The sequence below is a fragment of the Lathyrus oleraceus genome, chromosome 3 (assembly GCF_024323335.1).
Source record: "Lathyrus oleraceus cultivar Zhongwan6 chromosome 3, CAAS_Psat_ZW6_1.0, whole genome shotgun sequence".
Lineage (NCBI taxonomy): Eukaryota > Viridiplantae > Streptophyta > Magnoliopsida > Fabales > Fabaceae > Lathyrus > Lathyrus oleraceus.
Genome location: NC_066581.1, coordinates 188185192 through 188208505, shown reverse-complemented (window position 1 = coordinate 188208505; position 23314 = coordinate 188185192). Strand labels below are relative to the sequence as shown.

The window sequence follows — 23314 nt, the reverse complement described above, 5'->3', positions numbered from 1 at the left end:
GTTTAAAGATGCCATCTAGGAAGTTTGATGATGAGAGCTTCAGAGTACGTCGTACGTTAGAAGACATCTGAAGTCATGGGTGTCACTGGGTCATACGCTAGACCGTATAGTGAGTCATTCATTAGGCCGTCGACTTCACTGGGGAGTTAGAATGGGTCATACGCCGCTGGGGATAATAGATCAGAATGGATCATACGCTAGATCGTATCTGAGTTGCAGAATGGGCCGTCTGTTAGGCTGTATCTGACGAAAAGTAGTCGTACGCTAGACTACACCTCGGGATGTACCGTACGCTAGGTAGTATCTGAGGAATGAAGATCCGAATGGGTCGTACGCTAGACCGTATTGTTGGAGGAGTAATATGTTGTGCCGAATCAAAATGAGATAAGAATCCGAATGAGTCATACACTGCTGGGGATAAAGGATCAGAATGGATCGTACGCTAGATCGTATCTGAGTTGCGGAACGAGCCGTCCGTTAGGCTGTATCGTTACTGGTGATGAAGGGGGTAGTCATACGCCAAACTACACTTCAGAATGTATCGTACGCTAGGTAGCATTTGAGGCCTTGAAGGTCCAAATGGGTCGTATGCTAGACCATATTGGAGTTGTTGAAGGTCGGAATGGATCGTACGTTAGATCGCATCTGAGTTGAAAGAGTCATATGTTGAGCTGAATCAGAATGAACCGTACGCTAGGCTATATCTGATAGTATTCGTATATGTTGTATTTGCAATAAATGTCTGGGATGGGCTTATAGATGCCATCGTTAGGAGGATGTCAGAATGAATGTTGACATGGAGTATATCTGAAAGATGTAGTTGAATCCTGAACGTAATTGATGAGGATGTCCGTCTGAATGGACCTTTGTTTTGACTGTATCAGGGGAATAATTAACCTGAAAAATAAAGTTAGCTTCATGCCATGTCATGATGCATGAGATGTTTTATGCTTTCGAAAATAACTGCGAACGATGTATGCATGTGTATGCTGTGAAATGATGTAATGAATGAATTATGCATCTGAAAAGTTCTTCCAGAGGACTCTACTGGGGAAAACAAATCTCAATCTTCTGGTTGGGAGATACTGGTATCGATGACCCTTTCTTAGCCGGGGATGCTTGATTTCTGTCTGATGGTAGAAATGTTCAACAGAAGCCTGGCTGGGGGTGGAAGAGATGACCCATTTGTCTAGTAATGCCACTCTCTTCTGGGAATGACTGGCTTTGCTGGGGGATAGGATTAGCAACGGATTCATTGGAAAGCATGATTAGACCTTCTCCTCGATCCTGAAGTTTAGTAGTAATCGCTATTTCTATTTTATGCACGCATTTTTGGTAAACATCGATCATATCCAAATGCATATATTAATTCGAATTAAATCAATGGACGCTTATGCAAACAAAACAGAGAAAGTAAAACAAAAGCATTTTTTTTGAAACTAAAATTATATTGATTTCGAAAGAGGGCCTATAAACAGACAATTTGTGTACAAGGAGACAGAAATCCTAGTAAGAGAAAATTGTCAAGAAAATAAAGAGAAAGCTATGCCGAAAACGTCCTATTGACTTTAATTCCCCTACTGCCATTATGTCTTCAAGCCTCTCATCTCCTGCTGTCGGATAGAAGTGATTAGCTTGTTCAGTCCTTTGAACTTGGATGAAGCTGTCTAAGAACGGGACATAGTCATACGCTTTGATCCCTAATTTTTGCCTGGACCGCCTTTTCAGGTTTTCAATCCACCAGGATACCCCTTTTTGCCCAAGCCGCCTTTTCAGGTTTTCGACTTGCCGGGTGCACATTTTTTTATGTTTATCCCTAATTTTTGCCCGAACCTTTTTGGTTTGCCGGGATGCCCTTACTTTTGCCTAGGTACGTCGACCTAGCAGGTCTCTTTTATGCGTAGTATTTTTTGACTATGTCTGCGTTCACGGGATGCGGGAAGTCTTCGCCGTCCATTGTAGCTAGTATCATGGCTCCACCAGAGAATACCTTCTTAACTACAAACGGCCCTTCGTACGTGGGAATCCATTTGCCTCTGGGATCACCCTGTGGTAGAATGATACGTTTTATTACCAAATCGCCAATTCGATATACCTGTCTCTTGACTCTTTTGTTAAATGCCTGGGTCATGCGCTTCTGATATATCTGTCCATGACACACAGCCGCAAGTCTCTTCTCATCGATCAAGTTTATCTGGTCGAGTCGAGTCTGAATCCATTCATCTTCATCTAAGCCCGCCTCTTTTATGATTCTTAGAGAGGGAATCTGGACTTCCACTGGTAAAACGGCTTCCATTCCGTAGACTAAAGAGAAAGGAGTTGCTCCTGTCGAAGTGCGTACTGAAGTGCGATAACCGTGAAGAGCAAACGGTAACATCTCATGCCAGTCTTTGTACGTCACCGTCATGTTTTGTATGATCTTCTTGATATTCTTATTAGCAGCCTCCACGGCACCGTTCATCTTTGGCCGGTACGGAGAAGAGTTATGGTGTTTTATTTTGAACTGCGTGCAGAGTTCAGTAATCATCTTGTTGTTCAAATTAGTACCATTGTCAGTAATAATTCTTTCAGGGATGCCATATCGACAAATGAGATTATTCTTGATGAATCGTGCCACCACATTCTTGGTGACAGAAGCGAATGAGGCGGCCTCTACCCACTTTGTAAAGTAATCAATAGCAACAAGGATGAAACGATGCCCGTTAGAAGCAGTAGGTTTAATCTCTCCAATCATATCAATGCCCCACATTGCAAAGGGCCAAGGTGCTATCAACACGTTCAATGGAGCAGGAGGCACATGTACTTTATCCGCATATATCTGGCACTTGTGACAGGTTCTGGAGTGATGATGGCAATCAGCTTCCATGGTAGACCAATAATACCCTGATCTCAGAATCTTCTTGGCCATCGTATGCCCACTAGAATGAGTCCCAAAAATACCATCATGCATGTCTTCCATAATCTTTTCTGCTTCCTTTTTATCCACACAGCGAAGCAAAGTCGAATCATGATTACGTTTGTATAATAATCCATTACTCAAAAAGAATTTAGCGGAGAACTTCCTCAGAAACTTTCTGTCATTGATAGATGCCTCTTCAGGGTATTCCTGAGTTTCCAAATATCTTTTTACTTCGTGGAACCAAGGTTTCTCCTCTACTCCATCAGCGTTAAGTTCATAACAATACGCTGGTTCATCTAACCGTTCAATGGTGATCATGGGAGCTTCGCTGCCCCATCTGACTCTGAACATAGATGACATGGTAGCCAATGCGTCTGCCAACTGATTCTCTTCTCGTGGAATGTGTTCGAATGTAATCTCTTCGAAGTATGGGATTAATGTTAACACCCGCTCTCGATAAGGGATGAGATTCGGATGTTTAGTGTCCCATTCTCCTTTGATCTGACTGACTACTAGGGCCGAGTCTCCATACACCCTCAAAAACTTGATTCTCAGGTCTATAACAGCCTTAAGTCCCAAAATACATGCTTCATACTCGGCCATATTGTTGGTGCAATCAAAGCATAGTCTGGCAGTGAAGGGCGTATGGCAACCCCGGGGAGATATAATTACAACACCAACACCGTTGCCCAATGCATTAGAAGATCCATCGAAAACCATAGTCCATCGGGATCCAAGCTCGGGTCTTTCATCCGGTCCATGTTCTTCCTGATCAGTAACAAGCATGACATCTTCATCCGGGAACTCAAAATTCATATATTGGTAATCATTCACCGCTTGATGAGCCAAATGATCGGCTAGCACGCTTCCTTTGATTGCTTTCTGGGTAGTATACTGGATGTCATACTCTGTTAAAATCATCTGCCATCTTGCTATTTTTCCGGAGAGGGCAGGTTTCTCAAATATGTATTTGATAGGATCCATCTTAGAAATCAATAAAGTGGTATGATTCAACATGTATTGTCTTAGTCGGCGAGCAGCCCAGGCCAAAGCACAACAAGTTTTCTCGAGCAGTGAGTATCTTGTTTCACAGTCGGTAAACTTTTTGCTAAGGTAGTATATGGCATGCTCTTTTCGGCCAGACTCGTCATGTTGTCCCAACACACACCCCATTGAATTTTCTAACACGGTCAAATACATGATTAAAGGTCTTCCTTCAACTGGTGGCATCAGAATGAGAGGTTTTTGAAGATACTCCTTGATTTTGTCGAAAGCTTCTTGACATTCATCATTCCATCTCAACTCTTGATTTTTCCTCAGTAGTTTGAAGAGGGGTTTGCAGGTAGCAGTCAAGTGGGAGATAAATCGGGCAATATAATTCAAACGTCCCAAGAAACCTCTGACCTCTTTATCTGTACGGGGAACTGGCATTTCTTGAATAGCCCTCACCTTAGCCGGGTCAACCTCAATCCCTTTACCACTGACAATAAAGCCCAAGAGTTTGCCGGATCTTACTCCAAACGTGCATTTGTTCGGGTTCAACCTCAACTTGTATTTCTTCAACCTCTCGAACAGTTTGTATAAATGATCGAGATGCTCTCCCTCAGTATGAGATCTGGCTATCATGTCATCCACATACACTTCTATTTCATGATGGATCATATCATGGAACAAAACCACCATAGCACGCTGGTACGTTGCCCCTGCATTCTTTAAACCAAATGGCATTACTTTATAACAGAACGTGCCCCATTGCGTTACAAACGTAGTTTTCTCCATGTCCTCAGGCGCCATCTTAATCTGGTTATAACCTGAGAATCCATCCATGAATGAGAATACCTTGTGTTGAGCGGTGTTATCTACCAGAACATCAATGTGCGGAAGTGGAAAGTCGTCTTTGGGACTCGCTTTATTCAAATCTCTGTAGTCTACACACATTCGCACCTTGCCATCCTTCTTCGGCACTGGTACCACATTAGCAACCCATTGAGGATAAGAAGTAACAGCCAGAAAACCTGCATCAAATTGTTTCATAACCTCGACTTTGATTTTCTCAGACATTTCAGGACGCATGCGACGAACCTTTTGCTTAACAGGACGACAATCTTCCCTCGTTGGCAACCGATGTACTACTATATCAGTATCCAGTCCTGGCATGTCGTCATAAGACCAAGCAAAAATCTCTACATAGTCATGTAACATCTGAATCAACCTTCTTTTGACACTGTTTTCCAAGCCTGCTCCTATTTTGACTTCTTTCTTGTCTACTTCGGTACCCAGATTTACAATCTCAACTGACTCCTCGTGCGGCTGTATAGTCCTCTCTTCCTGCAGTAACAGTCTGGCAAGTTCTCCAGGTACTTCACAATCTTCCACACTTCCATCCTCGGCTTGGTAGATCGGATTTTCAAAGTCATAATGAACAGTAGTAGAACTATTATCAACAGGATCCAGAGTGGGTATGGATCTGCAATTCGTTACGTGAGTGTGTGTAAGAAAACATAGCTTGTTTGGAAGATGACAGAAAAGACAAAGAGCGCAATATTTGAATGCAAAAAGTCCATTGATTTATTGAATATGAATATGCTTATGAAAATGACAAAACCCTTAACACATTAGCTATTGTGCCCCGGGCATAGACACAACGCTTGGAGAAGTTCAATTGTAAAAAAAAACAAAAATTTGCAACACCAAAATAGACAATAACAATTACTCCTGACTAAAGGAAATCGGGATAGTGTCTTCAGCCTTCCAATTATTGAGTCCGTCGCCAATTGTTGGGAAAATCCAGCTATCCAGGTCGCAATCGCTGTCAGCGTCTTCTACAGCATTAATTTGACTCTTGGCTACCTTCTTAGAGCTAAACCCCAGGCCAAATTTGTCAGACTTGTACGGTACATCGATCAGTTGACCCCAGCCAGTACAACCACAATCTTCAACCACAGCTTGAGCGTCCTTCAGGGAAATCATAGCAGGAGGAGTCCGAATAACCTTGGGCACACCAGAAGTTGGCTTAAGGACAGGATTGGTCGGAGGAACTACTTCAAATGACTGACAAGGAGTCTCAATGAATTCACCATCCATCTCGACGTATCTGAAGGCATGCACACTACTGACAATGTACTCTTCTTCTCCACACACGGTGACAATTTTGCCCTCTGTGGGATACCTCAGCTTTTGATGGAGAGACGAAGCTACAGCACCTGACCCATGAATCCAAGGGCGTCCCAGTAAGCAGGAATAGGCAGGACGAATGTTCATTACATGGAAGGTAGTATTGAAGACTTGAGGTCCTATCTTGATAGGGAGGACTACTTCGCCATGGACAACACTCTTCGCACCATCGTAAGCACGTACCACAATGTCACTAGGTTTCAGTTCGATGCTTTTACAGTCCAGCTTATCCAGCACAGTTGTTGGCAGCACATTCAAGGAAGAGCCATTATCGATCAACACATGAGACAAAGTGATTCCCCTACACTCAATGGAGATATGCAGGGCTTTATTGTGATTCTTTCCTGCTGGTGTCAGGTCAGCATTGGAAAAGCCTAGGCCATTGTCAACAGCCAAGTGAGCAACATAATTTTCGAACTGATCGACAGATGTTTCCTGAGGCACATGAGCAGTCTTCAAGAATTTTATCAATGCATTGGCATGAGATTCAGAAGATAACAGCAAGGATAACATCGAGATCTTAGACGGGGTATGCCCCAACTGTTCTACCACATCGAAATCACTCTTGCGGATGATTTTCAGCACTTCTTCCATTTCCTGTTTGGCAACATCTTCGGGAGTAACTTCGACCGGTGTCTCTGACTGAGAAGGATTGACTGGTTCCTTTCCTCGAGTTTCAAGGACAGGAGGTGAGATTTCTGGAGAGAAGATCCTTCCACTTCGAGTAATTTTACTAGTCCCAACGATGCCATTAGGATTAGTAGAATTGTCAATTTGCCTTACGCCATGGACGTAAACATCACCGCCATAATTCCACGGAATAGCTTTGCTTGAGGAATACGGGATCGGGCCAGGTGAAGTAATGATTAGGGGAGCTACCCTGGGCTCAACAATAATCTTCACAGGCGCCCTAGTAGCGGTAATCTTAACTGGAACTTTTGACCTAGCAATCACAGATATTTCTTCAATAGGGTTCTCCGCCTTGGGAATCTTTTCGAAGAGAATTGTACGATCATCCATCAGCCGTTGAATACCATTCTTCAATTCCCAACAATCATCTGGTTGGAATATACAGAGATTGCAATCTTCAGCACAACCTGGAAATAAACCAGCTTGCAATAAATTCCTCTTTATGATCGGGAGAGGAGATGTTAAGTCCACCACATTGGAAACGTGATCGTCGTCATCCACGGCATTAACCGTCTTGTCATGATTAGGCATAGGAGCAGTGATGACATTAGGGGTCTCCGGAGGCTCAAACTCAATTTCTCCAGCTTCGATCATATCCTGAATCTTATTCTTCAATGACCAGCAATCGTTTGTATCATGCCCGGGGCTATCGGAGTGATATGCACACTTGGCATTAGGGTTATAACGAGAAGAAGTAGTGTTGGGATTCGTAGGAGGATCTCTGAGGGTGATCAAATTTGCCTTTAGCATTCCCTGCAGTGCCTGTGCCAAGGTCATATTGATCCTGGTAAACTGCCTTCTTGGCCTGTCTTGTTTGGGCTGGAAGTTTTGAGATGGTGGTGCTGCAATCGTAACTGCTCCGATGTCATGGTCACGGTTTTTCTTGTTACGACCCTTTTGACCGTACACAGCATTTGATTCATTCCTCCCCTGATAGGACCTTTTGGTGCTTGCAGAGGCAGCCGCCTGTATCTTTCCACTTCGGATGCCGCTTTCAACACGTTCACCTGTCAATATAAGTTCAGTGAAACCTGATGAAGAACTTCCCAGTAGATGGCTGTAGAATGGGCCGGTCAGTGTGCCCATGAACATATCCACCAATTCTCTGTCAGTCATAGGGGGTTTGACTCTGCCAGCCAAATCTCTCCACTTTTGAGCATATTCTTTAAAGCTTTCTTTAGATCCCATAGTCATATTCTGCAGCTGTAGCCGGGTAGGCGCTAGTTCAGAGTTATACTGGTATTGTTTATAGAAAGCTGTTGCTAAATCAGTCCAGGTGCGGATGTCAGAGCTCTCGAGCTGATAATACCATTCCAACTGTGTGCCAGACAGGCTCTCTTGGAAGAAATGGATCCATAGCTTCCTGTCAGTGGTATGCGGCTGAATCTTTCTCACATAAGCTCTCAGATGCATCTGAGGACAGGACGCACCATCGTACTTAGTGAAAGTGGGGATTTTGAATTTGCGAGGAATGGTCACATCGGAGACCAGACCCAAACTTTCAAAATCCAGACCGGGCGCCTTCTGACCCTCCATAGCTAGCATACGTTCTTCCAGCAACTTGTACTTATCATCTCTTGGAGAGTACTGTTCATTTTCATAATCTTCATCGTCGTCCTCAGGGTTGAAGAGATCGACATTCTCCTCTTCTGAATCATTCTCTGTCTCCTCTTCTGGACCATTCGGGATCCCAAACTTGACTCCTGCGGCCTGTCCTTTACGCCTTCTTCCCGGGTTAATGAAACTCACAGCTTTCTTGTCTTTCTTCTTTTCGAGCAAAAGAGCCTTCAGTTCCTCCTGCCCCTTGGATAAGCTTAGCATCATCTCCTTGAATTGAGCATTCTGAGTCTGGAGATCTTTGACAGTTTGTTCGAGATCCATTTTTCTGTTTAGAAGGAAGACCATGAGAACATTGAACTTGTAGAATACCTGTTATGCAGTGTTATGTTATGCTATGCAATGTATGAAATGTTTTCAAGGACTTTTGGAATTTAACTTTACGTAAATCACCAACAAGAGAGAAATGTTTATTGCTAATTTCTTTGACCAATGTTCATTACAAAAGGAATAATAATAAAAATACAATGAAAGCTCAAGTCTCCCAGGGGCGGCTTCTTTTTGGGCGAAGATACGCATTGAGTCTTCGTTCCTCATTAAGCTGACTGGTAAGTTCTAACACTTTCTTCCTTTCTGCGACGAATTGAGTCTCGAAAGTATCCCTTTCTTCTCTCAACTGGATCCAGGATCTCTTTAGTTCCTCAACATTGGTAGGCATATCTGGATAAGGAATGATCTGAGGAGCACCTCCTTCAGCTTCAGGTTCGACAATCTGAGGTCCGATTGCAAGATATGGCATGACAAGTTCACGAGCTCTGGCGCGTACCCATCTGAGATAAGGTTCCATAGGAATAGAATTTTTCTGTCCTAACGTACCTCTCTTCACCATGCCCCAAGCTCGTACAAATCTTTGACGGAGGCCTTGGGAATCGTTGTCATAGTCGAACACAATGCCTTCGATGATTATTTCATGTGGACCATCTCTTCGAGCACAACCAAACTGTCGCAGAGCTAAAGCAGGATTATAAGTAATACCTCCTCTTATTCCTAGGAGTGGTACATTAGGGAACTCGCCACAACGGTCAATGATGGTAACATTTTCCTTGAACTGAGGACACCAACAGATGTCTGGGTGGGAGAGCGACATTATCCTTTGAGACCATTTCCAGTTCTGCTCGTTCTTCAAGACCGATTGAGGAAGGTGCGAAATAAACCACCTAGACAACAAAGGTATGCAGCACATGAGAGTCCCTTGCTTCTTCATGGTACGAGTGTGGAGGGAATGCAAAATGTCTCCCAGCAAGGTAGGGTTATGAGTGAGAAATATCTTAATAGCATTCATGTCTATGAATTGGTCTGGATTAGGGAATAACACCAAGCCATAGATTAGCAATGCCAGGATGTCTTCGAAAGCACGGACATTCATAACTTTTAAGAATTCTCGGGCCTTATTTGTCAGGAATTTGGCAAGTAAACCCTTAACTCCACTCCTTGTTACCCAATTAGCTTCAATGTCGGACTTCGTCATGTGTAAAGCTGTGGCAACTTCTTCAGACTTCGGAACCTTTTCTAAACCACTGAACGGTAGTTGATCAAGGATAGGTATCCCAAGCAGTCTGGAGAATTCTTCCAATGTGGGTACCAACTGATAATCTGGGAATGTGAAGTAATGATGTTTAGGGTCGAAGAACTGGAATAAAACTCTCATCATATCTTCTTTGAACCCAGTGGTAACTAAATTGAGAAGAGAACCATGTCTCTTGATGAACTGCGCATGACCGGAAAGTTCTGACACTAAGTTCTTGAGTTGAGGAGAGATTGCTACAAGATTAATCCGGATGGTCTTCCTGGGAGCCATAGCTTTACAAAACAGAGCAAAGTTAAATCCCTAAGTCCTTGAAATGGTTATAATGTCATGATATTATGATGTTATGACGTTATTATGTTATGATGTTATGTAAACAAACACAAGCAAGTCACACAACAATCACTCCTAAGTTTTAAGGCTTGCATGAGTTCCATAGGTAAGTACCCTCCCTACTGAAGTTTGGTTGGTTCAACCTGTCCTAGAATAGTAACCGGGTTCTAAAAGGATCTCCAATCATTGACCTTCCTTCAAGTCCACTTCAGTGCAACACCAAGTGGTTGACCGAAGCTTCCCTAAAGTCCAATCTCAAGGAGTGTAGTATCGAGTCTCAACCAACCCCAGTCGGAACCGAAGTCAGTTATCTCACTACTTTCTAATGGCCAGGATGAGTCAATTAGGGTTCTAAAGGTCTGGTTAATGCTTTAATGACACCACGCAGATGCCAAATTTTTCCTCAAGTAAACATGAGGAACATCAGGACATCCAAAGTGTCACATTAACCGTAGCCATCATTTTAACCATTCCAGTATACGCCGGATAATCGCGATGATCTATTGCTACTTACCTAAGGTACACTAGATCCGGGTGTAGGATCTTTCACTCAAGAATACCCAAGCAATCCCTTAAAAGTAAATCAGACAATTTTAAATAAGTGATCTTGTTTTTTAAGGTAACCTCTCTTGTAATTGTCCCCAGCAGAGTCGCCAGTTCTGTCATACGGTGAACTGACTTGGGGTGGAAAAGAACAGGAAAGACCTCAATAGATTTTGGGTTCGGGAGGTACATTATACAAAGGGAAGGTATTAGCACCCTTTGTATCCATGGTTATCCATGGGCTCTTAATTGCTGGATCACTTATATTTTTGTCTGAAAAGTGTTGGTGAATTGTTTAAAAATGTTTCGAAAAGAGAGTTTAACTTTGTAATGATCCTCGTATGAATGTATACAAAGTATTTATCTCGTTTGATTTTGAAAAACAGTTTAGAAAAATATAACTTGGTAATGATTCTAGTATGAATGTATACCAAGTGGTGATTTTCTAGGACTTGCAAAGTGTGAGGGGTGGAAAATGTTTTAGGTTATGATCCAGTAATTGAGAGTTATACCTTCCTAAGGTCGTTATGGGCATTTCCTATCCTTATGAGGGTAAAACTGTCCTTACTATTGAGAAGTAAGTAGTTTTATCCTTTGGATGTAAAAGGGTCATTGTAGGGTCATCGATAGGTCATTGAAGGCAACAGTTGTAAGGATACCTTAGCATTCGAAGGGACGATCATCATTTAACCGTAGGCTACACCGAAGGGTCATCGAGGGACAAAATCGTATTTTCGAAGGCAACATCCGAGGGACCATGATTTATTTTATGATGATTTAACCGAAGGGTCTTTGCTAAGTGTATCCCTACATTCGCGGGACACGACCGTTATACCGTAATACCGTAGGGCAGCAAAGAGAGGTCCAAGATCACATATTTAAAGGCCGTATTTTACAATCAATTAGGCAATTAGGATGAATCTCCACATTAAAATCAATACATTAAAATCAGCTAAGTAATTGAGGGTGGATCTCCACATTAAAATTAATACATTAAAATTAATTAGGTAATTTTGGGTGAAACTCCACAAAGGGCATCCCACAAATAAAGTGGAATACCTATCTAGCTAGCTTTCCCGGCGATGTGTGAACCTTTGCAAAACTCAGCAAACATGTCATAATACCAAATCAGGGTGCAATCGAGAATTACACCACAAAAGAAACCAGAACAGCAGTAGGGTCAGATAAACAATGCATGGCTATGATAAAAACATGTTAGGTGGGCAAAAGTCAGAACAGAAAAGTCGGCTGCTGTCGCGTTCGCTCTTGCTTCGCCTAGCGAAGTCTTAGCGAACACTCGTTGCATGCTCGCTTAGCGATGTGCTAGCGAGCGGCTGCGGATTCCGGTTTTAATAACGATATAATGGCAGCAAGCTTCACACCTTATAGCATTCATTACAGAGATTATGTGGTTAGACATTCAGATGTTCATGCATACTTAAATTCATATGTAAAACTTAAGATAGTTTCATAAATTCAATCATGATACCATGTGCAAATTAAGAACATAAGGTAGTAATAGCAATGCCAACCTGTTTGTAATCGAATTGTAACCTTGAATTGGCCGATCGGATCGAATTGAGCGGAAGTGACCTTGCTGCCGCCGGCTTTTCCTTCAGGGTTTCCTTTAGGGTTACTCGGAATTCTCAGGGTTAGCCTCCAGGGTTTTCCGTCTGTGAGCGCTAGGGTTTGCTTGCTAGGGTCCTCCTTTCGTCCTTTTTCGTCCTCTCTTTTTCTGACTGGAGTTGTGGTATTTATAATGCATTTTTTTCATGACCTAATGGGCTCAGAGTGAAGCCCAGAATTTTATGTTATCTGCCAGCTTCGCTAGGCGAGCGTGTAGCGAACGTTCGCTAGGCGAGCGTGCAGCGAACGTTCGCTAGGCGAAGGATTTGCTCGCCTAGCGAGCAAGCCAGTTTGGGCCATTTTCTAGATTGGGCCACTCGTGAGCTGGGCCTTTGTTCCTTTAAGATCAATGTCATAAAAATGAGTCGGAGTGCCCTGAAAAATGTCTTGAAATATTAATGGGCAAATTTTGGGGTATGACAATCAGCCTCATATATTGGATCTGTCGCGTCGTAATCAACAAACGCTACTTTTTCTTTCTTAGCCTTATTGTGTCTAACTTTTTCTAACCTTAGCCGTTCGAGATGTCGAACTCTATCAGTCAATTGTGACATACTTTTCACAAAAGTTGGGTCTATTTTCTTCCTAATGGGATAATCTAACCCCCCTGTAGCCATCTGAACAAGTTCATGTTCCGGCACTTGCGTAAAGCACCTGGCCTTTAATGATCTAAGCCGATTCAGATAATCATCGATGCTCTCAGCAAACCTTCTCTTGATACTAGACAATTCTGCCAAACTAATTTTGGAGTGTCCTTCGTAAAACTGTTCATGGAACTTCTTTTCTAATTTGGCCCACGAATCGATTGAACTTGGGGCCAAAGAAGTGAACCATGTAAAGGCAGCCTTAGTCAGAGAGGAGGGAAAGTTCTTTACTCTCAGGCACTCATTATGAGCTAAATCTCCTGACTCTGTTAGATATCTGGCAACATGCTCTATTGTCGATTCACCAGATTCTCCCCCAAACTTAGTGTACTTGGGCACTTTCATTCCCCTGGGTGCCTCGGCTAGGAGAATAAATTCGGCCAACGGGGAGGCGTACAGTGGCCTTTGCAATGTGGCACCCATACCATTTCTAGCCATAATCCTTTCGACAATAGCTGTCAAATTATTTTCTACTGTTAAGTCTTCTTATCGATGTTGATCGACAATTTGATCAACATCCTGGTGTCGGTTAACCAATACCATCTGGTTACGTCCTGCAACTCCTGATTCAACGCCTTGATTTTGTTGGGGTCTAAGGATTTGTCCCTCATGGACTGTCTCATCTTCTACTGCCCCTATCTCCATCTGAACAGGAACAAATTGCCTAACCACTTGTGCCATCTGTCGATCCGGTGCCCCCAGAAAATTACACAAGTGTGTCAACTGATTTGCCACCTGCCTATTTGTTTCAGCAGATTCCTGTATAACTGGATTAAAAACTGTACCCATTTGATTGGTCAACATATTAACCAACTCATGGTTACTATCATCCATTTGCTGCCTCAGCACTGCTATTGAAGTGTTCGACAGTGGCATGGTTCTGTTCTGAGTATTATTCCTAATGTTGCCCCCCTTGCGCTGATCCTTGCAAGGACGAATTTGTGTTTTAGGCGTTGTCTGAAAACAATGCTGCACTTGATGTCGACTGATATCCTGACATTAAGGAATACAACATTCCATAAAGAGGATATGTGGTGCCAAAGCGAGGCACATAAGGTCTGAACTTCGTTATTGTTGATCCTGAACCCCCCGGTGGAGGTAGAGGAATTGATGTTCCAACCGCACCCGTAGTCGACACCGTTGAGGTTGCACTTGTCATCGACGGCAAAGTGGCACCCTATGAGATTAGTGTTTCCGTAGTGGATAAAGTTCCCCGTGGTACTTCATCTGTATTGGAATCTGACATTTTCAAAGTTTCTCGTGGCTTACTATATAGTTTGCCACTTCTAAGTTTCATGCAATTTCGCAACTGCGCTAGCACCGCTCCACTGGGCGTGCCATTTTGTTTATTGTGGAAATTGGTAAACAACCGCTGGTCCTCCCTAGGCCTTGAGACTAAGGGTTACTTGCAGGATCGACCAGTTGATCCTAGGACATGTGCTAGTGCAAGTGTGGCTTATTCAATTCGACAAAATAACTTTGCGAGGAACGGCTCCTGACAAAGTATTGAACAAGCGCAGGTTTTTCCACACGAACGGTTTAAACGACGCTATAGCCTATGGGTGACTCGTGACCGACAGTGCTACAACATTCAAAAGACGTACACGACAAACACGCTTTTGGTGAACTCTATTATCGTAATAGAATCAGTGTCGACAACGTAGACGATAACGTAAAGTGATAACTCAAAAGTAAATGAAATTAAAATAAAATGTTCAACAGGAACAACTGAAAAGTAAGGAAGTTGCATTGAAATAAATGTGGTGATTCACGTACATAGCACTCTTAAAACTCTTGCTTCCTCGCGCTGGGAATGAGAAGTTTCTTACAAGTGATTTTTAGTACAAGGTGAACACCTCGAGCCCCTCGTGGGATATCCTATTTATACTAAACTAAAGAAAACTGCATACAGGCTAAAAACTCCTAAAAATGAGCAGACGTCGTGCCACACGATCTGCAAACCGCTCTACCTACGTTTTGCAAACTGCTGCATATTCTGGCGCTTTTATTCTTCTTGTAACTGCTAGTCACTTTCCAATTTCAAATTTATCCCGCCCAGATATTTAGGGCGACACTGTCTTTTGTGTGTTTGGCACGATCCAAAATTCTTTAAGTCCCAAGCTTCATTTTAGTCGACGGAATGGCCTGTCGACCAAACATGCTTCTTCTGTCGGCTTCATCCCTTGATGACTTACGTTTTTCTCAACTCTTGCTTATCTCAGGCACATATCCACCCCTTGATGGGGTATAAACCCCAAATTCACAAGACTCTTTCATCAATTACGCCTTCAACATGCCTTAGAGATATCTCGTGGTAACACACATCTCCCCAACTTTGACTTCTTTAATTCTATCAAATGCTCATGTGTCAGAACTAGCTTTGTCCTTCTCGAGATTTGAAGAGTTGTTTCCCTACCATTCTAGCCTAATTTCAACCACTTTTCAAAATATATTTTAAATTATTTCTGGCAATGGGGGAGAAAAAAATATGATTTTAATTTATTCTTATCCAGATATGATAAAATCCCAAACATTTTAGACCTATGATTTTTCTTGTTAGAATTTTTGTGCATATGACATTCTTCTTTAGTTTAATGGAAGATATTTTTCTCCAGTATCTTTTCTATTTCCTTGTTTTGTTTTTGTTGAAGACAAAAGGGGGAGGAAACATATAAGTATTTAAGCACCTGAATCTGATAGTTATTATCGTGCTTACAAACCTCAGACCCTGATGTCAGCTTGTTAATCGAATTATCAACCATTGTTCTTAAATACTTATGCTTGTCATCATCAAAAAGGGGAAGATTGTTGAAAAAATTTGATTTGTCTCATATCCTTAGATTTTGATGATAAGAAAGTATTTAGAGAATAATGGAGTAAACTAATATTTGGTCAAGTGTGCAGGATCATAGACTAAAATTTCATGAACAATTCAAGTAATGGTTCTGACTATGAACATCTAATGAGAAGCTTATGTAGTTCAGATGCCCCAGTCTCTTGTGCCACAACTCACTTTCCCATTTAAAACTTCTTGCACTAAGGTATTTAGTATCTGTTGTTGCAACATTCACCTTGAATGTCTTTGTTTCTTCCTAGTTCAAATTGCATAATCAACTTCTGATTAACATCATACAACTTCAAGAGATTATCTTTCATGGTTAGTGAAAATCCTTTTTTAATCAGCTGACCTATACTCACAGATTGCTATTCATGTCACAGAATACCATACATCCTTGATCAATACAGTTTTTCCATTGTTCAACTTAACTTTGATATTTCCCATTCCTTTAATATGCTGATACACATCATTAACATGTTTGATCTTTGTCATTTTACCAGAGTCAAAATCAACCAACCTTTGCTTGTTTCAATTTAGGTGATTTGAGCAACCAATGTCCATATATCACCAGTCTACCATTGATCGACCTACATTCTCATATGCTATCAATAACACTGGTTCATCATCAGAATCTGCTATGGCTATGTTGACTCTTTCACCTATGCTAACCTTGTTTTATAACCAATCAATAGTAAAATGGCCAAATTTGTTGCAACTGTAACACTTAACCTTTCTCTTATCAAACCTTTCCTTTCCTTTATGAACATTATGATTTTTCTTATCAAGATTGGAGAGTTCTGACTTCTGAACACCACCATAATGCTTCTTCTTGTTCTCTAACCATGCTTGCTTCTAGTTCTTCTTTCCATAAGAAGCTTTCAGATTCTGAGTTTTTAGAACATGTTGTAACTCTTGTTCAGAGTTTCTTTTAGTCAAACACAACTCTTGTGCCTCTAAACTACTTGAAAGCTCTTCATTTCTCACGGTGGTGGTATCTTTAGAATGTTCTATGGCTACAACTATGTAATCAAACTGAGGAATAAGTGATCTCAGTATTTTTTCAACGATTACTTGTTCAGAGAGTGTTTCTTCCAGAAAACTTCATCTCATTAGTGGCTATAATCACTCTGAAGATGTAATCATGTATCTTCTCATTTGTCTTCATGCTGAGATTCTCATATTGCTTACGTAGGGACTGAAGCTTGACCTTCTTCACTGATGCGTCACCACCATAGCACCGTACTTGTATATCCCACGACACATTCTCCATCGTCAAATCAACAATTTTCTCAAACACCTTTGTATCCACACACTGATGGATATAAAACAATGACTTCTGATCCTTCTTCCTCATTTCTCGTTGTGCAGTTCTCTGCGCTTCTATTGCATTTTCTCTAACTGGCGTGTAACCGTCATTGATGTGATCAAGAATATCTTGAGCTCCAAACAACACACACAATTGAATTGACCACCGATTCCAATTCTTTCCATCGAATATTGGAAGCTTTGTGTTCAGGTTACCGTTTTCGTCGTTCATCTGTGTTCTTGTGCAAATCACTCAGTTCTCACCAACATTCGTGTTTCCCAAATCCTGAGAATCAAGATGTGCGATTCTCTTCGATTTTTGAACTTTAATTCAAAAAGAGTTATATAAATAAAATCAATCACACACCTCACTACACTCGTGTTTCCCTATGAATCAAACCGAAGCTCGAAATACCAATTATTGGAGTTCAACATTGACTCTCCATTAACAACACACAAGAAGATGAAGAACAATTGCATAGAGTGAGAGAGAAACAAATTTTTCTAACTAACTTTTGAAACTTTCTCAAATGCAACATTATGTTACAAATGCAACAAACATTTGAGTTTTATACATTCACCTAAGTGAAACTAAAATCAAATACAAATTCAAATGTAAATAAAAGAAAAAGAACAACTTGAATTTGAATTATATTACAACAATAAAAATTAATTTTTTATTTGACAACTATCTTTATTAAATAATATTATTCCATGAATTGTTCTCAATATATTATTAAATATTATTTCTCTATTGAAATTAATTTTTTCAAAAATAAAAACTAAATTGATATTTTTAAGGAGTCAAAATATGAGAAAATTAAATATTTATAGAAGAAAATTATGTAAAAACCACATAGAAAAAATTATATTTAATAGTTATAATTGATTATTCTTATTTTTTCTCTCACACACACACATATATATATATATATATATATATATATATATATATATATATATATATATATATATATATATATATATATATATATATATATATATATATATATATATATATATATATATATATATATATATATATATATATATATACTTTCAATTTGATTTATTATTAACTCTTTTCCTAGATGTATTCAGTAGTGCGTGCAAAGTAGGCAACCCCTAATATTTGTTAATCTTGTGCGATATGCTGGCACACATAGACAGGTTGGATGCCAATAGGAGGAGGAAGAACACACACAGGCTGCAGTATGCAATGATAAATATTTCAAAATTTAAAAACCATCTTTTTACAAGTTTTAAATATTTCTAGTAACAAAAATTCAAGTGCATAATAAATTAGTTTAAACTCGAGTTTATTAAATGTATTTATAAGATCATTAATTCACCTAAACAATCATTTCTTATATTTTTTTTATTTAAGAAAACTCATAAAGTTAAACCATAAATATTGAGAACTACCTTAAAGGCTTAAATAACTACTACTACTATAAGTTTTATCTCACATTCTGACATATTTAATGTTTGAGTCTTAATAACAAGTGACTTTCTTTTTTGACACAATAATAACAAGTTACTTAATAACACTCATTAAAAAAACCATTTTCATTAAATTCAAATATTATATTCATAATGTTTCTCATATGGTTTAAATTTTATTTGACCTGCAATTCTCCTATTCTTATTTTATCATGCGACGTGCTTATGACCTTCTTTTAAGAAAACATAGATAATAAAAAAAAGAGAATAAATTAAAAAAAAGAAGATAATTGCTTCCGCGTCAAACGGTACACAATATCCACCTCCAATTCATTTATTTCATTTTCACAAATAATTAATTAAAATATTTTTTAATTATTATACACGGTATAAATTCTTTTATACTATTAATACATCATAATCATTCATTTGTGTTATTTTATATATGATTATAAAAAAAATTATATTTTTCTAAAAAATCAATAATTATAATTAATTAACAGTGTAAAATATCTGTATCTGTATTTCAATTAAATTCTTTTAAATATACATTAGTGTTAAATTTTCTATATTATTTATGATAGTTCTATTCAATTTAAGAGATTAATGTATCTATAAAAAAATAAAAATAAAAATAAATGATTGCCCATTCCCAAAATAAAAGGAAAAATGTGAACTCAAACTCCAATCAGTTCTCTTATTTTCATTCTTTCCTTTGATTCCTTCTTCCAGTGAATCAACAAATGTTTCTTCTCACACCATAACAACTACACATGAATTTTCTCAAGAAATTCAAACGCTTTAACCCTCTAGAACCTTCTATAGCCACTTTCGGTTTCTTTTTCCTCTCTGTTCTTTTCATTGGATGCTTCTTCTACGTTGATTACAAGGGTATACTTCACTCCCATGGAACCAAACTCTTTACCTTTCAATTTTCAACTCTATCTTCTTCTTCTTCTGAGTCATCATCCCCTCCTCCTCCTGTTCAATTTATGACTCCGCAGGGTGATAAATGTGATGTTTTCGACGGAAATTGGGTTTGGGATGAAGCTTATCCACTTTATCACTCCTCAAATTGTTCCTTCTTGGATCAGGGCTTTCGTTGCTCTGAAAATGGTAGACCTGATACTTTCTACACTAAGTGGAGATGGCAACCTAAAGATTGCGACTTGCCGAGGTTTTAACCAAACCCCTTTTTTGATTTTGTGTTTTTTTAATTCTGGTTGGTACAAGATAGTGCTGAAAATAGGATGACAAAAAGTTTGTTTTCTTGTTTATTGGTTATAAATGTTCGGTTTTTGTCTTATTTACTTGATTTTTATGAGTTCATCTTTCATAAGGTTTCTTCTATTTTATTTATGTTTCTAAAATTAGGTTTCTTTGTTAATGGGAAGTGTTTTTTGTTTTTTTTTGGAGTGTTGAATGCATCTAAAAAGGTGTTGTGTGTTGATTTTATGTTGGTTAAGATTTTTCCTTTATTGGTTTTGTTGTGGTGATCAGAATTCAACTTGTTTGTATTTCCAATTTCATTATGATTAAGCTATAAACACTTGTGTCCAACTCAACCTCAACAACTACTTAGTGTGTCCATTTTTCTTTCTCCAAAAGGAAGAAAAGAATATATATATATTTTTTTGGATTTGGATAGTTTATTCTTTTTTCCCTTTTTCTATTGAATATTGCTTCTTTTGTACCTGCGATCGAATGCTTTTTCGTTTGAAATTGTATCTTATGGAGGGTTTTGTTTATGTATATGAACTGGGGATTATTTATTGTTATGATAGATTTGATGCAAGGAAGATGTTGGAAATGTTACGAAACAAGCGGTTAGTTTTTGTTGGTGATTCGATTGGAAGGAACCAATGGGAATCGATGCTTTGTATGCTATCTTCTGCAGTTACTAACAAGACTTCTGTTTATGAGGTGAATGGGACCCCAATCACAAAGCACACAGGATTCTTAGCATTCAGGTTTGCAGATTTCAACTGCACTGTTGAATACTACAGGTCACCGTTTTTAATAGTGCAGGGGCGGCCTCCGCCTGGGGCACCTCGTCGGGTGAGATTGACTTTGAGAGTGGATCAAATGGATTGGACTTCTCATCGGTGGAGAAACGCGGATGTGTTGGTTCTCAATGCCGGACATTGGTGGAATTACCAGAAGACAATCAAAATGTAAGTTCTTTTTCCCTTCCGTTGTGTGATGGATTGTTATTCTTAATGATTCAATATTTAACAAAGACGTGTGAAAGAAGACATTAATCATGAGAGTAGCAGTATTCTTTGCAAGGCTTGAGCCCGAGCTTCTTTAAAAATGTTAAGCCAGAACGATACCTATTATCTGTCATAGGCCCATCTTTATTCTCTGTTTAAATCCATGATGTTAAAATCGTTTGACGTAGCATATATTATTTTGTTGAAAGATTGCAATAATGTTTATGTGTGGTTAAGCCATTGATATTGAAGTTGTAATTATATGTAAATTTGATCTTGGTCTCACTTTGTTGCTTAGGGGTTGTTATTTCCAAATAGGGAATGAAGTGAATATGAATATGTCTACAGAAGATGCATTCAGAATATCAGTTGAGACAGTTGTTGATTGGATTGCCCGTGAAGTAAACAGGAACAAAACATATGTCCTTTTCCGAACTTATGCTCCTGTGCATTTCAGGTTTGCCTCAATTTTCAAGCAAAACTTGCCTATAAGTTTATCTTTATGTAACAAATATATTAGGATTAGGATTGGTTAAATGACACTGGTGTGAACTTAACTAAATTTTACTGTTACATTATTAGTTTATTATTACATAGCTTTTTTAGAGGACTTTTCTTTTCAACACAGCTTTTGGCAAGCATTTTTGTTCTATTAAGCACAGGCGCTTGCATGTCTACACTCAACGTTAGTAATAATATGAGAAAATTGAATAAATAAATGTAACCACATATGTCAGTGTCGGCCACTGACACGCTACCCCTTCAATCTAAAGTGTTGGTACTACATAGTTTTGTTTATTGACTGTGCATTTTTAAGCAAAATTTGCATCTCCAAAATTTGGTTTTGCTCTATAATAACCACTTTAGCCACGTCATAGGAGCCAATACTTATTTTCTTCATATAGTAATGCTAATGTTATTTGTTTCAGATTCAAAGACATTGAAACATGTGTATATAATATTTTGTATGTTATTCTTTCTCAGCATATTGCTGTTAGCTGATCTGGTTTTGTTCCTTATCAGGGGTGGTGACTGGAATACTGGTGGTGGTTGTCATTCGGAAACACTACCTGATTTAGGCTTCTTACCGACACAGTCCGACATGCATTTCAGTACCGTCGCTAATGTCTTGCCACAACGCGCAAATAAATCAGAAGTGCTGAATTTGGACTTACTTAATGTCACACAAATGTCAGCACGCAGGAAAGATGGCCACGCATCTATTTACTATATCGGGCCACAGAGAACAGCCTCTATGCAGCGACAAGACTGTAGTCATTGGTGCCTCCCCGGGGTTCCCGATTCATGGAACGAGATTCTTTATTCTCTATTTCTCAAGAAGACTTTTTCAGGTCACAATTCAACTGAAGTTTCTCAAGTTTCACTATAAATAGCTTATACAGTTTGCGTGGAATCGCACATATACAAATCTTCGTCAACTCTACTTAATCATTGGCGAATGGCATGAAGCTGGAAGCTAAATTTGCCATCTTAATTTTTGTGGCCAGTTTCACTAATTGGTGCAACTAACTATCTGTTAGTTTGCCTTGTGTAAAGCAAATAAATTAACATGTTTGGTTTAAGAAAAATGTTTCCTGTTTCTATTTTCTATTTTACTAAGAGTTACAAACACATCCTGTAATTTCACTTTATTTCCTATCTTTGAAGATTTGTAGAGTATAAACTATACAAAATAGTTTTCTTTTACAAATCCTTGAAAATTTGAAATAAAGTGAAAATAAGATATTGTGTTCATAACTATCAGTTAAAATTGAAAATACAAACAGAGAAAAAGTTTTCTTAAATTGAACATGCTAAGTTATTATTTAGATGAATGTGGAATGGTGAATTTGAGGCATAGCAGATAGCTTATAGAAAAATAACAATCTTAGTATCAGAAAGCATACTGCATTTTTTTGGACGGTAAATCTCAAGTTCATTGGTCTTGAAAATATTAGTGAAAGATGTGCCAAGTTTTTTGTTACATTTTTTGCATACTACATAGTACTAGTATATTAGAAGAGATTAATTACATTAGAGCTCTAAAATCGATTCATGGAAGTAATCTAGTTAAAGCTTCAAGGTTTATTTGCATTTGTGATCTGATTTGAAGGAATCCGGATGATACTAGTCTACGTTATTGACCATTACTTTTCTTGAAATTGTTAGTATGAACTTTGCGTGATCCATACTCAGCAATGCCTCAATGTATTGAATAACATTAAAATGAAAACGTAAATGTCAAGTGGAATTTTATTAGTATTATAGTAGTAGTACCATTCAAATGGATCTGAAATACTCTTGAGAAAATATATCCAAGCAGCAAACGAGGCATTTATGAGTTAAACAATTGGCCTTTTCCCTCGTGAATATAACATCACACACCTCAACTCTCATTTAACACGCACATGAATCACGGCTCAAATCCCATGCAAAATTACCGCACAAGGCATGGTGTGATCA

General features: G+C 39.1%; 1 protein-coding gene across 1 annotated transcript; it reads left to right on the top strand.

The window, feature by feature from the left end:
- The first annotated feature begins 19290 nt into the window (after positions 1-19290).
- LOC127126163 (protein trichome birefringence-like 10) lies at positions 19291-22835 on the top strand. Its single transcript, XM_051055044.1, has 4 exons — positions 19291-19815; positions 20423-20812; positions 21150-21308; positions 21875-22835. Exons 1-4 carry the CDS (start codon positions 19412-19414, stop codon positions 22239-22241), a joined length of 1320 nt encoding a protein of 439 aa, XP_050911001.1. The 5' UTR covers positions 19291-19411; the 3' UTR covers positions 22242-22835.
- The last annotated feature ends 479 nt before the right edge of the window (positions 22836-23314 follow it).

Coding starts and splice junctions, on each gene's coding strand:
- LOC127126163 (XM_051055044.1), top strand. CDS start 19,412: ATGAATTTTCTCAAGAAATTCAAACGCTTTAACCCTCTAGAACCTTCT. Junction 19,816..20,422: donor AAAGATTGCGACTTGCCGAG/GTTTTAACCAAA, acceptor TTGTTATGATAG/ATTTGATGCAAGGAAGATGT. Junction 21,309..21,874: donor TATGCTCCTGTGCATTTCAG/GTTTGCCTCAAT, acceptor GTTCCTTATCAG/GGGTGGTGACTGGAATACTG.